At 39.0% G+C, this 18,517-nt stretch overlaps 1 protein-coding gene across 2 annotated transcripts in view; it reads left to right on the top strand.

Annotated features, from left to right (window-relative positions):
- The window catches only part of LOC116487887 (sulfotransferase 6B1-like), a 35,990-nt gene that overhangs the window by 6,897 nt on the left and 10,576 nt on the right, over positions 1-18,517 (top strand). Inside the window, exon 2 of one of the 2 annotated variants that reach the window (XM_032185113.1) lies at positions 16,066-16,226. In XM_032185113.1, coding sequence (XP_032041004.1) covers positions 16,178-16,226 — 49 coding nt within the window. In that variant the 5' untranslated portion in view covers positions 16,066-16,177. Of the gene's footprint in view, positions 1-16,065; positions 16,227-18,517 lie in introns of those variants that run through there. The other variant, XM_032185112.1, reaches the window with a different exon arrangement.

Raw genomic sequence — 18,517 nt, 5'->3', positions numbered from 1 at the left:
TTATCTGTTTACCTTGAAATGAATGATTTTGATTTGCAGTAATGGGCATTGAATGATATTGCATTGAGAATAGTTTCAGAACTACAAAATTAAAAGGAAAAATTTAATATTATATGTATGTGCATATATGGCTATCTGATATATGTGTGTATATTGATACATAAAGCAGTTAGTAGGCTGTACATAGTACACTTAAAGAGTGTCAATGCCTAAGAGGCATTAGAGCACACACAGTAAGGTAAGTTTTAAGGTAAGTTTTCAAGTCTGCCCTGAATCCATAAAACAAAACCTCACCTAAAAACACTTTATGCACATTACTATGCATGTGCATAGTAATTCACTTTGGTTCCATCCTTAAGAAGGATGAGCAGCATATGGTGAAGCCAGGGACAAGGTGGCTTTGGTGTGTTTTGCATCCCTTTAATCATGACGTGCTGGTAGCATGTTTTTCCTGTCATTCTTTAGCTTTCTGAATTCATGATAAAGGAATTAAATTTTGCCTTTTAAAAATAGATTTGTAAAAGGCATAATATATAAATATATATATTATAATAATTATAATAATATATATATATAATATAAATATATATAAATAATATATATTATTTTCAATTATTTTCTTTATGGGTTTTTACATTAGAAAGTTGAGTTTCTAGCGACCCTTCTGCCTAGAAGTCTTTATAAGGTGATGGAAATACTATTGTGCTTGTGGTAGTGAAGAAGCAGTATAAAAAAATCCTTTTTGTACAATACAAAATTGAATTTAGGATCTCATTGCTGTGGAGACAAAAGTTCAAATACTTAGACAAAAGAGAATTAGAAAAGTCATGAAAGATTTGTCCACTGGTGGCTGTTAAATGTACCTGGAGTGCATCCATCATCTCAGGAAGCCAGAGCTGCTGATGGCTGAGGAATGAGAGTATAAACTGGGGAAAGCATTACTCTCTGATTGCACCATTTCATATGTTTTTTCACTTAGCATCCAGTATTAGTTACAGACAGAAATCTATTTCAGCTAGTTGCACTTTTGCTCTCTCCCCTATGGCTGTTGTGATAGTTTTTTTTTTTTTTTTTTTTTTTTCCTCCCCATAAAGCGTTTTTTTTTTTTTTTAAAGTATTGAATATTAAGTATTTTAATTCAGATTGGAAAAGCACTTGTTTATCGTTATCAACATACAAGTGGGCTGCAGTTTTAAAGGTAAATGAGTTACCATTATGGCCGCATCACTTTAAGCTAATATCCAGTGTCCTGTATGATTATTAAGCAAGCAAATCTGGAAATGTAATGCTTTTGTTCATCTCAAGCTTCCTGTCACTGTGTATTGATTGTGCTCAGAAGGGGCTTTCAGCTGAACATCTCTACCCTTCAGGCAAGGAGCCTTTCTTTAACAAAGCATTTGGTATCCAGCAGCTGGAGGCCTACAGTTTTAGACACTGGTCCTTTCTTCAGCTCTAAGGAAGGTGTTTAATTATATATCATTTCACATCCAGGAAGTAGCCTGGGAATGCATTGACTACTTTGTAGGGTCTCTGTGGAAAAACAAAGAATGTTATTTTTTCATTGTGTTTGCTTCCTTAAAGACTTTTCCATCTCAGAGAAAAACAGTATGCTATTTGGGGACAGAAGTCATTAGCAACAAGGCATACTTTTTGGAAGCTGGGATAATTAAGCATTAGAACATTTTAAAACCAAAGAGAGTTGACTTATTGAAGGGCTGAAAATAGTTCAGGGAAATTCTGAATAGGCTGTAACCTACTGGAGGTCAGTCTGACTGTGATAATGGCACCTTCCATCAGCTGTAGGAAAAAGTGGGGTTCTGAGCTGATTGTTACCTCTCAGGAACGAGGTCATGCAATTATAATCGACATTTCCATAAAAACATCTAAGCAGCAGCAAGCAAAAAAAAAAAATTGAGTTGGATGCTAAGATCTGTGGAAGACAGTAGATGGCGCAAAGATGTAAGAAAACGTCTTGGTTTTCTTTCAGATTAGGGATAAGACTCCAAAGAGTTTTAGGGCGAGTAGGATAAGAGCAAAAAAGTCTCAGCTTTATTGCTCAAAATCCAGCAGGGATTGTGTGTGGGAAGAAATGAAGGAAATGCTATTTATACCACTGCATTTGCAACTCTGAAGTGAAGTTTGCATATGCTATCTACTAAAGTAGATTCCAGTGTTTTACAAACATTCTGCTCCCACCTAGACCTTTGTAACTTTTTTCAGTGTGATTTTTGTAGCTGTCTTGTCCTTCAAGTTCGGACTTTTCTCACTCTACCCTGAGATAAAACAAAGCCTTTGGAGCCTTCCAGAAAGCAATAAATTACCATGCCAGTATTACCTGACACCCAAGCTATAAGAGAGACTATGTTTAACTCCTTTGTGTCTGATTTCCTATGTCCTTTTTTTCAGGTTCTATACCTTGGATGTCCTAATCATTAGCCTGTTCAAGAAGGGCAGGTCTCTTTGTGTCTTTCGTTTTTAAATGTTTAATTCTGGAGCTGAGAAACTTTCCCTAACAAAAATGATGTGTGAATGTTTTGTTGCAGCAAGTGAATCTTTGTGAAAATTTATGGTGATCCAGAATTTCCCAACAAAAAACACTCCTGGCATTTTTCAGAGCAGTGTGGCATTCCTCTGTTTTTGTGGGATGCCAAAGGTGGCATTCCAGCCTGCCTCCAGCTCTTGGCACTATCACTGTAGAGCTGTGGGTAATGTAGCTCCATGGACAGACACTAGAGCTATCATTAACCCAACCTAGTGCATCTACCTGATACACTGTGATGATGTGCAGAGACAACAGGTTGCCAAAATCATTGGTGCAGGATCATATCTGAGGTAATAAATCCATGCTTTGGCTTTCATGCTTACACAGCTGACCAAGGAATCACTGCGGCCTCCTTCATAGTGTGAGGTGGATCTCCTTCTCAGTGTTTGCTGACAGCTGTTTGCATGGCTGCAGTACAACCATCCAACCAGTATCAGGATAAGGGTTGTGTCATTGCCTGTACTCTGGCTACAGGGGTCAAAATCATTTGAACTTGTTGCAAGTCCTTAGAATTATCCATGGTTGATTTATAAACATGTAAGACTTTATTTATTTTTTTTTATTTTATTTTTTTTTTTATTTTAACTTACTCGTTGAGAAACAGCTAGCCAAAGTGCCCCTTTATGCTAGCACAGGCTCACACAGCCATACAGAAAAAAGAGTTATGGATTGAAAGAGGTGTGAAGGGTATGGCCACTGAGGAGAACATTGCTGTGGGCTGTGAGTGTAGCGTACTGAGATATCACCTTGAGACAGTTGCTTCCCCATGGTTTGTGTCAGAGATCCTCATGGTTTAGTCCAGCAACAAATCTTGCCAACTACATCTTGGTGAAATAAAATTAGAGAACTAGGTGATCACTGTCAGAAGTCCAGTCCACAGCAAGTTGTTGGTCTTAACAAAAGAAACTAGGTAAAATTCCCCAGTCTGTATAGGTGATCAGACCAGATACTGAACTGTTCCTTTTGGACTTAAGAGAAATGCATGAGTTTTATATACTACTGAGACTAGATTCGTTGTGTAGAAAAGGATCTGGGGGTCTTGGTTGACAGCAAGTTGAATATAAATCAACAGTGTACCTGGCAGCCAGGAGGGCCAACCATATTCTGGGGTGCATCAGGCACGGCATTGCTAAGCCAGTTGAGGGAAGGGATTGTCCTGCTCTTCTCTGTGCTGCTGCAGCCTCACCTCAGGTACTTTGTGCAGTTTTGTGCACACAACACTATAAAAAGGACATAAAGCTATTAGAGAGTGCCCAAAGGAGGGTTACAAAGATGGTGAAGGGCCTGGAGGGGATGATGCCTGAGGAGCAGCTGAGGTCCCTTGGTTTGCTCAGCCTCGAGCAGAGCAGGCTGAGGGGAGGCCTCATGGCGGCCTGCAGCTCCCTCACGAGGGGAGCGGAGGGGCAGGCGCTGAGCTCTGCTCTCTGGGGACAGCGACAGGACCCGAGGGCACGGCATGGAGCTGGGACAGGGGAGGGTCAGGCTGGGGGTTAGGGAAAGGGTCTGCACCCAGAGGGTGCTCGGGCACTGGGACAGGCTCCCCAGGGCAGTGGTCATGGCACCGAGCCTGCTGGAGTTCACGATGTGTCTAGACAATGCTCTCAGACATGTGGGTTGATTTTTGGGTTGTCCTTTGTGGAGCCAAGAGTTGGACTCAATGGGTCACAAGTTGGACTTGTGAGTCCCTTCCTGCTCAGAATATTTCAGGATTATATGAACAGGAAGTCTCTGTAGAAATAAATAGACTCAGTAGAGACTAGGAGAAATAATGAGTACCTCCAGCAGTGGAAGGTCTGGGAGGAAATCAAGGGCTGTGGATGCCCCATCCCTGGGAGTGTTTGAGGCCAGGTTGGATGGGGCTTTGAGCAACCTGGTCTAGTGGGAGGTGCCCCTGCCCATGGCAGAGAGGTTAGATGTAGATGATCTTTAAGGTTTTAAAGCCTATAATTTAATGATAATACTTCTTTAAAATGAATATAAAAAATAATTTACACAGATTGTTACAGCACAAACGTAAATGGTCTTCCTTGTTGGGAAAAAACAAACACCAAGATGCCAGGTATTCACAAAGGATAAAATATATATTATTCAGTGTAGTATAAAACTAGAAGGACAAAGGGTTTTCAAACAAAATACAGAGAAAGCCATGTAGCCAATCAGATATGTCTTTCTCTATTTCTTTCTCCACCCCACCCCTGTCAAAGAAAAAAACAAAAAACAACTTTAGTAGTATAATGCTGCAATTATGAATTTTTACACCTAAAGGAGTTAAGAAAGGAATAGGTGAGTCCAATAGTAAAAATAACCCTCTTTATAAAACATACACATAAATGCAGAAGTGTGTGTAGTTCACAGAATGGGAGATACATGTTTCACACGTTTTTTCAGAAGTTTTCTACTGTATTTCCTTGGGGTTTTCTTTCTTTTTTTTTTTTTTTAATATATATAATTATTATTGTTGTTATTTCTTCTGAGATTCTTCCTTTTATAGCTTCAGTTGTCCACAAAAGGAACAGGACGTCATTTTTGGGTCTCATGGCATGCCTCTTGGCATGATAATTAAGTGTCTTCCAAAACAAGCAATGTATGAGGTAACTAACTGCAGTTGTTTTAGGGTTTTTCCCATTACCATCTGAAGAGGAAATGTTGGGTGTGTGCTGATTATACAGAATATCAGTATACTTAAAGCACAATGCACATCTGAACATCAAAATAACAGCCCCTAGATATTTGGCTGGTGTCCGTATGTGAAGTTGAAAAAATATATATATAGCTTTGTATTCCAGGCTTAAAGATAATGAGAGCTTCGAGACATAAAAAATGTGAGTTGGGGGTTGATGCAATTGTAACAGTCAGTCTTAGAGCTCTGAGTGACATTTTGTGATTGTCAGCTTGTACCATAATACCCATGTTGAGAACATGGAACATATGAACATGTCACTTCGGAAATCTTATTTATTGTGTCTATTTTTTGGTTTATTTATTTTTTAAATAATTCTTCTTATATATGAAGAATTCATATGTCAAGAAGGGGAAAGACCAGAAACAGCTCTCCATTGGGGGCAGCAGCAGATACAGAAATGTGATGTTAGCCAGGGCACTGTGTATAGCGAAAAACTCAGAGGAATAAGATAGGAAATACTAAAGTAGATATAATAATGAAAAAAAAAAAAGTAACTTTAATGTACATCATTATCTTCTAAGACATTCTGTATTTGAGAAAACAGATGGCTTATCATTGAAAATATCTGCATAATCATGTTCTTCTCTATCATATAGAAACATCAATGTTAACAATACAATATTCGGTCTCCCTGTGTGTTCGGTACAGTATGAAAACTTCACTGATAGGAACTAGGATTGATTAATACAGGAAAAGAGGAAGTGTTCTACCAGGTACTAACATGTATCTGTCCTCCACAGCAGGAAGAAACTTTCTTTCTGCAGACACAAGTATTACCATAGATTATATAGCCAATCTGTAAGCCAATCTGTACATTATATGACCTGTAAGAAGTTTTGAACAAAGAAAAGCTGAGAATATTTTTAAAGTTATAATACAATATTCAATGTTATTTAAATATAGTTTATAAATAATCCTAAAATAAATAATAATGTTTAAAACAAATTTGGTTTCAAAACTGAATTTACTTGCAAGAAAACTGTAACATTAAAATTTCTTGCCTATTTTGCTTTAAATTTTGTTAACTATTTTTATAGCAGATTTTCCTCACAGCGCTTCCCTCCCTCAAACATCTACAAGCTGAACTTTGGAAAAGCTGTTCATCTTGAGATAGAGGAGTCTTCAGGAACTTCTCTGACTTCATTTCATATTCATAGACTAAGAAGTAGGACAATATTGATTGCTGCTAGACAAAGAGGTTGTACTGAAGTAAAGATGCATTTACATAGGAACACAATTTATTTCTTACATCAATGAATGGCCTATCAGGTGACCTTGGCTGAGTTTCAGAGTTGTGCTTGTAATGTGTGCTGGCCATCAGCTAGACTAGGTGGCACTGGTAACATCACATCGGTCACATCAGACTGTAATGGAGTCCTTAGAAAATTAACATATAGAATTGTAGCTATGCTATAACTCTTCATAATGATATCTACTGAAATTAATCTTTGTGCCTGCATCTTAAAGATGGTATAAATAGAAACTTTATTATACAAAGAAAGCCCTAAGTTTAACTCACTGTGGAGGGAAAACATATGCATGTGTCAGTTCTGGCCTATCAAAGGTTTCATAGCTTGAAGAAAATACAGTCATTTGCTCATAGATCGTCAGATACAGCAGTAGTAACTAATCAGATACACTTCTTTTCCTTTCCTTCAGTCATATTTTTACTATAGTCATGCAACTGAATGTAACAGATACAGAAACACATATAGAAAACATATATTACATATAGCCACATATATTATGCCATCAATAAGGAAGCACTGAAAAATGTTAGGCTAGCGCTCCGTAAGAGATGCTTTGTCTTTTATTGCAAATGATTTGTTTTCTAAATTTTTCCTAATTATCATCTTTTGATTAATGTCAAAGTGATAAAGAAAAATACTAGTGACCAGAAGAGCTTTGAATAAATACAGGACAATTTCTAAAAAGATGGATGTCTTTGTCATGGAGAGTTATGTGCTAAAGAACCATTTATGCTTTTGGAAGAAAAAAAGTCCATCCTCTCCCTCCGCTCTATTTGAAAGCAGTTCGCCACACAATTCCTGTGGTGAGGAGCTGCTTGTTCCTGCTGAAGGACATGTGTGGCATATGGGATTTTTAACAGATACACTGAAACATAAGATAGATATCAGGGCACAAGAACTACCAGGTGGAATTCTGTGGCTGATCTTAAGCAGGGTATCAGACGTGGTGATCTCAACCTTTAGTCCTTTCTACCACTGACTATTTGATGATTAGAAAGGCAGAATGATAGAGTCACAGAATGGTTTAGGTTAGAAGAAACCTTAAAAAACAACTAATTCCAATCCCCCTGCTGTGGGCAGGGACACCTCCCACCAGACCAGGTTGTTCAAAGCCCCATCCAGCCTGGCCTTGAGCACTTCCAGGGATGGGGCATCCATAGCTTCTCTGGGCAAAGAGAACACTTATCAGTTAGGATGTCTTTTGCTTGCTTTTCCTTGCCTGGCCTGCTCTACCCAAAGTCTAACTCATTAATGTAAATTGTTTATGGCTGTCCAAACTGGCCAAAGACACACAATGGTTTATCTGCCTCATGTCATCCAGATGACAAAGCTGTAAGCGACTTTCTTGTTGTGAGTAGCCCCAGCTGGAGGAGAAGATATGCATGAAATAAAGGAGTCACTTAGTTCCAGTCACCCAACATTCTGTCTGAACTCTAAGCTACTAGTCTTTGTTGAGACAGGAGATGGATGTATCCTATAGATGAATATATAGAATTCTGATGATAACAAAATATTTATTAAGAGGTTGCTTCACTGACCCAGTTCCATTTCTTCCTTCCTGCAGTCACCACCCTAGGCGACTGCACACCAATATCTGTTTTCTCAGACTCCTCATGAAAACTCATCATCTCTGTCTCTCTAGCATCAGCTATTCTCTTCCTTCCCTTGGGCATTGAGTTCAGTTTCACAGATACAGTTATTCTCCTCAGTCTCTTAACTCTGAGACCAACCCAGGCCTTGCAAAGAGGCTCCATTTTCATACATCTAACACAGATGATACCAAGAAAGACGAAAAAGGGGGAAGTCTTAATTTATTTACTTGAAGAAAGAAGAAACCAAAGTTTCTCTGGACATCAAGTGTGTGTTTTTTTTTTCTGGTCTTCCTCTGCTGATGGAAAACCTTGGTTTGTTTCTGAAAAGGATGGAGTAAGATGTGATTGGCTTTGAAAATTCCTGAATGGCTCAATGGCTCCTTTAGTCAAAAAAAAAAAAAAAAAAGAAAAAAAAAGAAAAAAAATAGTGGACAAGCAACTAGTTAGAAGGGACTTTATATGATGTAAAGATAGTGTTGATCTTGCCAAAATCCTGTCATTCATGAGACATTTGTGAGAAGTGTACTGGCTCTCTGTGATTTTCAGTAATGCAAACAAACACTCTGTGTGCTCAGCATTTCTGAGCTCCAGTCTGGTTAATATCTTGGAGCTTCTGTTTTCACAGTGAAAACAGGGATATGAAATGAGAACATTCAAACTACTTTAAAATGTTTTGGAAAGTATACTTGAATTTCCCATAACTCTGTTAAAGATATTTCTGGCATCAGACTGGTCCAAATACCAAGGGAAAAAAAAATATGTTCAATGCCAACAACTTTCAGTGTATCACCTGTTACTTTTTAGAAACAGATTCTGGGGGTCAAAAAATAGTTGATTTTTCAGGGTGTTCTTAATAAAAAGGAGATATATTCAGACTATTGCTGAAAATAATAACTTCTGGACTAGGAAAAAATGTTGAGAAAAGCCAGAGAGAGTATGAATGTACTCTCTCTTCTGCAGACACAAATTCCCAAAGATACAACTGGCGATACATACCAGTATGTATCTGGTGAATCATACCAGTATGTAACTGTCTTCTTGAACATGTGATATTAACCATGAAGATGTTAATAAAATTAAAGTTTTTGGGACAGGATTTATTTCAAAGATGTGGAATTTTAAAAACACTAGTAGCAGTCTTGTTATTATGGTGTTCTATATAAATGAAGATGAAGAATATTTGTAAGAAGAAAGGTAATATTTTACTGGATATCCTTATTATGGATAAACTTTTGGCCAGAGGGAAAAAATGATGAAAACTAAGAAAGAAAAGAAACTAAAATACTTTTTTTTTTTTTAGTTAATGATGGAGTTTTATGTGTCATAAATATTTTGTCTTCATTGTTCCTCAATATTGGCTTCAGGGCAATAATGAGGTCAAACAAAATCATTCAACTGAATTAGTTTCCAGAATGCAGTGCAGTCAGTGAAAGGTTTTTTAGCCTACTTACATCAGCAAGGTCTAAAAATTATTCACTTTCTGTCAAGATGCTTTCATCAGAATTTTGTCTGGGTCCAGGCAGTATTCTCAATCTTATACCAGTTTACTTTTTAAATTCAAAGTGCCTGAAACTTTCTTCAGCCTCATAGTCTTCACTATGAAGGACAGGAGCAGGTATGGAGCAAACAGATCTGCTCTTTCAGAATAAAAGATTCATATGTGATCCACAATCTGTTTTTCCCTTTGCTTTCCTTTCAATTCTGTTCCATTCTGTTCTTAGTAATTCAGCTGATGAAAAGTTTTCAAGTAAGCTGGGTTTTCAAAAATATACATACTTTTTTTTTTTTTTTTTTTTTTTTTTTTTTTGTGTGTGTTAGGTGGTCCAACACTGGAATAGGCTGCTCAGAGAGGTCATGGAGTCTCCCTCCTTGGAGATATTCAAAACCCAACTGGACATGGTCTTCAGCAACCTCCTCTAGGTGACTGTTTTAAGCAATGGAGTTGGACCAGATGTTCTTCAGAGGCCTCCCCAAACCTCAGCTATGCTGTTACTGTGATAGAGAGTGGACAAGGCTAGCTAAAGAAAATCACAGAATCACAGAATTTCTAGGTTGGAAGAGACCTCAAGACCATCGAGTCCAACCTCTGACCTAACACTAACAGTCCCCACTAAACCATATCCCTAAGCTCTACATCTAAATGTCTTTTAAAGACTTCCAGGGATGGTGACTCCACCACTTCCCTGGGCGGCCCGTTCCAATGTCTAACAACCCTTTCGGTAAAGAAGTTCTTCCTAACATCCAACCTAAAACTCCCCTGGCTCAACTTAAGCCCATTCCCCCTCGTCCTGTCACCAGGCACGTGGGAGAACAGACCAACCCCCACCTTGCTACAGCCTCCTTTGAGGTACCTATAGAGAGCGATAAGGTCGCCCCTGAGCCTCCTCTTCACCAGGCTGAACAAGCCCAGCTCCCTCAGCCACTCCTCATAGGACTTGTTCTCCAGGCCCCTCACCAGCTTCTTCACCCTTCTTTGGACTTGCTCGAGCACCTCCATGTCCTTCTTGTAGCGAGGGGCCCAAAACTGAACACAGTACTCAAGGTGTGGCCTCACCAGAGCCGAGTACAGTGGGACAATCACTTCCCTAGACCCGCTGGCCACACTGCTTCTTATACAAGCCAGGATGCTGTTGGCCTTCTTGGCCACCTGAGCACACTGCTGGCTCATATTCAGCTATCAACCATCACTCCCAGGTCCTTCTCTGCCTGGCAGCTCTCCAACCATTCCTCTCCCAGCCTGTAGCTCTGCTTGGGGTTATTGCACCCCAGGTGCAGGACCCGGCACTTGGCCTTGTTGAACTTCATGCAGTTGGCCTCAGCCCATCGGTGCAGCCTATCCAGATCCTCCTGCAGAGCTTTCCTACCCTCAAGCAGATCGACACACGCACATAACTTGGTGTCATCTGCGAACTTACTGAGGGTGTACTCAATGCCCTCGTCCGGCCCCAGCACCGAGCCCTGGGGAACGCCACTAGTGACTGGCCTCCAACTGGATTTGACTTCGTTCACCACGACTCTTTGGGCCCGGCTATCCAGCCAGTTTCTAACCCAATGAAGCGTGAGCCAGTCCAAGCCAAGAGCAGCCAGTTTCTTGAGGAGAATGCTATGGGAAATGATGTCAAAAGCCTTGCTGAAGTCAAGGTAGACCACATCCACAGCCTTTCCCTCATCCACCCAGCATGTCACTTTGTTATAGAAGGAGATCAGGTTTGTCAAGCAGGACCTGCCTTTCATAAACCCATGCTGACTGGGCCTGATCGCCTGCTTGCCCTGCAAGTGCTGTGTGATGACTCTCAAGATAATCTGCTCCATGAGCTTCCCTGGTACTGAGGTCAAACTGACAGGCCTGTAGTTTCCTGGGTCTGCCCTCCGGCCCTTCTTGTAGATGGGTGTCACGTTTGCTAGCCGACAGTCAACTGGGACCTCCCCTGATAGCCAGGACTGCTGATAAATGATGGACAGTGGCTTGGCCAGCTCCTCTGCCAGTTCTCTCAGTACCCTTGGGTGGATCCCATCCGTCCCCATTGCCTTGTGCACATCCAAGTGCCATAGCAGGTCACCAACCATTTCTTCGTGGATAGTGAGGGCCACATCCTGCTCCCCATCCCCTTCCACCAGCTCAGGGTACTGGGTATCCAGAGAACAACCGGTATTGCCACTAAAGACTGAGGCGAAGAAGGCAAGACTGGGGCGAAGAAGGCAAAATCTTTTTTCTTGAATGGGTTTAAATATCTACCTTAACAAAAACACTGTGTCAGTGCTCCCTTATTGCTTCTAGCTGTTTTTTCTTGCAGCTGAACATTGAAATAAGGACTCATTTTCCTTAAGAACTAAGTGTGAGATGAGAAATTTAATGTCTGATTGGATTGTAACTGTGCCCAACATTGCCAGGAGGCAGTGCTCAGCAGTTCTGCTCTTGGCTGCTCCCGTGCTCTGCAGTGCTCAGTGCTTTCATGCAATGCTCTATGTCTGATGGCAAATAATGGGGTCAAGTTTCTACTCCTTACTCCAGTAATGTACTTCAGCTCAGCTACCTAGGCAGGTAAGGCAACAGTGATTTATACTATGCCTGTTAAAGTCCTAACTAGGGCAAGGCTTTAGTCATGACTACAGTACTGAATATCTAGTCATAATGGCCATATTAAGGAAGAAAGAAACTATTTTCCTAACCATTTTTCTCATACTCAAAAGTGGCAAGATCATTTTCACTTAAAGTCTCATAAAAATATAGCCTTTGGCAACAAGTCAAATTCTTAACCTGTAAGTCTTTGGGATGATTGACAGTATTGACACGATTCATTCTACGTAAAATAATATGAAACCATATTCACAAACCCTACAAGTACATACATCAGTATGTATGGCTAAAATCCTCTGTTTTTAAGTATAATTGTCAGCTAAGCAAACAGAACCATGAAATAAAAACTGAAAATTGATCCTTTCATCAACTGCAACCTGAGAAAGAGCTTAACAGTGCACTTTAAACAAACATTGCATAACATAACATATATTGAAGCCGAAGACATATTTTAGATTAGATATTTTATTTGTCCATTACATGATAAATATTGGTTCTGGCCAGCCTCCAGTGAGGGGAGTCCAAGTTAAAAAGAAGTCTTTAAAGAATATGAGACCCTAGCGTCCCATCCTAGAACAGGCCAAAGGTGCATTTAACTTCATCCTATGTACAGAAGTGGCTGAGAGAATATAACAAGAATAATGAGGGAATATTCAGCATATAATGATAATTACTCAAAATAGTTTCCCAGTCTCCAATGGTCTGTGACCTAAGGACATCTTGAATCTGGAAGAACAGTGCCGGAGAACTTCTCTTCCATGAACTTGATGGAAAGCTTCTCATCTTTCAGCATCACAGCATCCTACAGCAGGGCTTTGCTTTAGCTGCTTAGATACTTTGAAGATGAATCAAGACCTGTGGCTACTAAACTTCTAGCATGGAAATTCTTCATTTGTTTAACAGCCGGAATGATAAAATTGTGGCAGTGCAACGTATGTTCAGACCATCTGACATCAAATGAGGATGCTCTCAGATTGACCAGTTCTGAGGACCTCCTGCAGTTCATCTGGCTCATCTGAGTACTGAAGGCATACCTTTGGGAAAACTCCATAGTCAGTAAGGGAGTCTTCACTAGTCACCATTGCTCTTGGTTATTAAAAGTTATCCAATCATTATTTCCAATTTTGAGAGTAATACTGTCATTTAATAATAGAATGTTTAAGGATAAGAGAGTAGTGATAATAAAAACTCAGATAAACTGTAAATATCTGTATGTATAACTATGTTATGGTTAATATGCAATATTTATTTGAAAAGAAATTATCCAGTGGATGAAATGTACATGGGTATTTTGTAGTAAAATGGCCAAGGCTAATCATTCCAGGTGCATTTTCTGGGTAGTGAGGAGACAACTTCTAAAGCCTTTTCTTGTGGAACAAGGGCATGTGGAACTTGGACAGGAGTTCCTTCTGTAGTTTTCATGTGGGTTCTAGATTGGAAACCATGTACTCAGTCTTCACTAATATTTCATTGTGCAATTATCTGCTTTATTTTCATCCAGTGCTGTGGGGGTGCAATTTTCACTGTCTTTGAATGAAACGCATGCTTTTGTCGATGTTTCTGTAAATGAGCTCTGCTCATTATTATAGGACTTTAAATATACACAGCCTGATTTGAGTAATTTGTTGAATTAGTCCTGGGAACAGCTGTGTTCATCACTTTGTCATCAATGTGGTGCAAGAAGAGACACCCTGGGAAAGCTATGAGGAGGAAATTCTGTGTTTCATTGGATAATATCTACTATGCTACTTTTTTTTTTCCCAACTGAAATACATATTTAAGAGTGATACATATATTTGATTCCCTTTGAATTAAAAAGACATTCATGCTGTTGTACTGGGGAGTAGCTTCCAATCTATGAAGATCTCAAAGTGGTATTTAGTGATGTTTTCTTGCATACAGGTGAATTTTCTAGCCATTCTGAAAACACTATTCTTAGCATTCCTGTCAAATAAAACAACAGAGAAATTTAATTTTCTTTTCATAAATATTAACTGACTATTCACAATGTACAATGTTGAAGAATCCAATAGATTTCCTAACTTGAAGGGTTATATAATGACTGTCTTACAACTGGTTTAGCACACATTTTTTTGGACACCTTTATTCTTTTGAAACAGTATGCATCTGACTTGCCTAATTCTGCTGACCTGAGATGGGAAGAGCAAGGGAGCTGGTGATATGGTAATGACTTCTTTCCCCCTCTGAGGCTAAAAGAATGAGATCTTATCCCCCTGCAGCAACAGCAGATATTAGATGACAGCGTGACAGGAACTGTCCAGCTATTAAGACCACTGAGTCCTTCTTCAAAGGTGGCATTTGCTTTTGTTTTGAAAAAGATTTGGGAGCTTTTTGAGGGCCCATTGGTTTTCTGGAAAGATTTTCTTTTCTGGCCATGAGTATCTGTAAGCCTTATTCTCCAGACTGTCAGTGCCATCTAAGGGTGCCATCTAGGGTTACTGGAGTAACCCTACAGTTACAGCTGTCATGGCAGGAATAAATAAGCAGCTAGTGAAGAGTTTGTGAAGTGCAACTGCTGTCCCCCTGGTGTATTAAGGTGTTCAAAAATCAGACCAGTTAACTTTATTTCACCTGTGTCACAACCCAGGAGTTAGTCTGTGGCTATTTGCTCATCTGTACCCCAAGACTGGGACATCTATTGCATATGTGAAGCGGAGAGCTGTTGACAACCACGTCACCAAGTGATCCCTGCAGACTGGCAGAACTCCTCAGGTTTAAAAAGAAATCCAATTTATTATAATTTAAAAGAGCAAGGAAAAACACTTCCTTGTCATATAGAAGGATTTATATGATGCTTCCTGAGAAAATAAATACACTGAATAGTGTATCAAAGCATGTGCATTACATCTTGTAGTGTCAATACTGCTTCTTTGGTGCTAGTGACTGGACGAATTTTTTTTTTTAAAGAAAAGCATGGTTGGTAAATCGACAAAATGTACAAGAGACAGTTTGCAGCAACCACTTTCAGAATAAGGTTAAAATATGTGTGTTGCAAAGCCTGAGAGATAAATAGAGCTGTTAAAGCAATCAGTTTCTGAACTCTGATCAGGACAGCAGTTGTGTGATATACAGGAGAAAAATCAATGTTGCAGATAAGTGTTATAATATTCATACTACAACTGTCTTTACAGTGATTGCAGTGTATGTCAGATTTTAATGTTAAACATAAGACTTTTGGCATACTAAGAGTGTTCATTTACTGGGTGGCATTTTAATTAATCTCATACAGAGTAATCTAAGGGCTCTGCTTCACAAGATGCTGTCTTAAAGAAATATTATATTTCCCCTTTTATTGTCAAATTCTCTTGGGTCTCTCTAGAAGGCTAAAGGGGTATTTGACACACAGAAACTGTATCAATTCAGGCCACTTCTTAGGAGAATGATTTCTGCATATTTAATCTCTCATCCAACTATGATTCAAATTAATGGATTTTTTTTTTCATTGAATTCCTTGGAAATTAAATTAAATCTGTATTAAGCACTGATCAGGAAAAAAAAAGCAACAATCAATCATCAACAACAAGAACAAAAAACAACCTCAACATATCAGACGCAGATTTGTTTAAAATGTTCTTATCTTTTTATAGACAGTATATCAGACTCGCTCTCCACAGCTTTGGGTAATTTTGATGCATAGCTAGTGCCAATGTTTGCTTGGTAAACTCTGTGCCAGACTTTGTGCTTTTTTTATTTATTTTTCTTATCAGCAGAAATCTGAACCTTGTTAACACATAAGATGCTAGCTTGAGCCTCCTGTTTTCTTTTTTTTTTTTTTTTTTAGCCTGATAAAAATGGTTGTAATAAACCAAACAGCTCATGTTTATATGCACTGTTGTTATTGGTTTAGTCACTATACAGTAAAACTACAGTTTACAGCTGCCTTTTTTTTTGTTTCACAGGTTACTCACACCTCCCTGACCTGCCTTGCTGTGAAATCCTGTTCTGATTTGAGAGAAGGCACAAGGGGTTGTGAGGAAAACAGTTGGAGAAGGAGGAGGTGAACCTTTAGCCATGGTTTTGCTGGTTTCATCACTGAGTGGTGTCCTTCAGTTACTTACAGGTAAGGGCTTTCTTGATAATGTTGGTAATATTTGCAATCAATGAGGGCTGCTTTACACATTAACCCACTACTGTAAGGAACAGAGTTGGAAAAGATGTTTACCTGACTGACCTGAGTGTGAAAAACTGATGGTTGGAAGTTCCTGCCTCGTTTTGGGTTTTAGTTACTTTTTGTCTCACACGTCTATTCTGAAGACAAAAGTCAAGCTCTATTCTCAAATTTGGAGACTTTCACTTGAGAGCTCCTGGTAATTTAAGGCACCTTGTTATGCCATGTCTGTGGTAGACAGATAACTTTTGTTGGAGGGATGTACCTTTGCTCTGGCTGTGGAAGTCTGCTGAGTTGTGGTCAGGGTATTAGCATCTGGTGTCTTTCACAAAAGCTCAGAAGTAACTTCCCAGCTAAACTTCAGTTACTCTTCCAGAAACACAACCTGCCTGAACACAGACTGTTTGCTAAGGGTTGGTACAGCAGGAACCATGGAGCCAGCCTGGGTCTACTGCTGCACCCAGAGCACTAGGAAACGCAACACAAACATCTGGAGAAGCTTTGCATGTAGACATCTCACGTTTTTTTCAGGGCTTGTTAGGTATGACGCTGCCAAAAATATTTATGCTGCTAAGCTTACCCTGGAAGCAGCAGAACAGTATTTATCACACAATGGTGTGTGTGAGCTTTTAACTCTTACTCTTGCACTAATGACCATTAATCTTAATCTGGCTAAAATGAACATAGATAATTGTGAACTGAGTATTTCTAGGGACGAGGTACCCAGATGATTGTTTCCCTCCCTATTTCCTTTCATCAACTCCCTCTCCTATATCTCCATACCCTATGATGATAGGGGGGCATGGACACAGAGACGTATCTTCCTCCATGTCTCAACCTTTCTTCCAGCAGTACACCACAGCCCTCATCCTCTCCAAAACACACAATATGGAGTGTGTTCAGCTCAGTCCTTTGGAGGGAAACAAGAGGAAAAAGAAAGTGGTATAGCATGGACTAGGAGTAAATAGGATGAGCTACTGCTGGTGCCCAAGTTGGCTTGGTAGCAAGCTATTCAGCATCTGAATTAGCATACAGATTGGCAGTTCATGTTTAAACTTTCTGAAGGATTAATTTTCAGTTCCAAAGATGTCTGAAGGATTAATTTAAAGTGTCATGACTGGGACCAAATTCCATGCAGAAATATGTTCTGAACAAATCAGAGAAAAACACTCCACAGTTCATTTTGCATGCCTTTCCAATTCTAATACTACAATATTTGAATAAAACTAAATGTCTTTGATGTTACATGAAAAAAACAAAACAAAACAAAACAAACAATTAAAATATGATCTTCAGGCAAAGAATTTTTATCTCTGTCAAAATACACAATTTTGACTACATGTTTAAGACCTAAATTGCTCCCACAGGGATATATCCACTTAATCTCATATGTTCTACTGAGCAATTTATGTTTGCTTTAATATCCTGATTTGTATATTAGAATTCATAAAATGAAAATTAAAACTGTGATTTTTTTTTTTTTTTAAGGATTGTTTTTGTGTGCGTCTGAATAACCTGTTTCAATATACATCTTTAATCAGCTTTATTTCACTTCTATTACTTCTGCATTATATATTTGGCTTCATTTGTATTGCCACATTACACTTTGTTTGTATGACATAATTCGTTCTGTACTAAAGTTTCCAGAAATTTGACTACTTCATAGGCGTAGACCATAGTGGGATTTATAAAAGGTTTGCAGGAAGTAGGATATTTAGCTTATTACCCAAAATAAGAAAGTCCTCCAAAACATCAGGTAATGTTCTGTAAGTCTTTGATATTCTTCTTTACCCCCTTCTGCCCACTTCTTCCCCTTGTTCTCTTACTTTTAATGTCAAGTTGTATGGGTAGACAAGGATGTAATGAGTTACTTTTGTGTGTGTGTGTGTGTGTGTTTGTGTGTGAATCAGGTCATTGACTTGACTCTCCCTTCTACACATTTACTTGGTAACAGAGCTGTAGTCAGAGTTCTCCTGCTTTTCATTGTTTACTTATGCATTTTAAGTTAATTTCACCAATATCAATGGGAAAGATCAGACAAAACAGAGTAAACCTCTTCTGGTGATGGTTTGTGGACTCTGTTAACATACACCTTTTATATTTAGATTAGTGTAAAAAGATGATTTCTCCAGAATTGTGTGTCCTGAGATGTTCTTTCTTCTTACCTAGTGGAGTATTAACAGGATGGAGGGAATAGTTAACCTTTGCATCTGTACTTTGGCAACTAGCCCATGCATTAATAA

This window comes from Aythya fuligula, chromosome 3 (assembly GCF_009819795.1).
Source record: "Aythya fuligula isolate bAytFul2 chromosome 3, bAytFul2.pri, whole genome shotgun sequence".
Classification (NCBI taxonomy): domain Eukaryota; kingdom Metazoa; phylum Chordata; class Aves; order Anseriformes; family Anatidae; genus Aythya; species Aythya fuligula.
The sequence above is the reverse complement of the archived record's forward strand: the minus strand, read 5'-3'. Positions and strand labels throughout refer to the sequence as shown.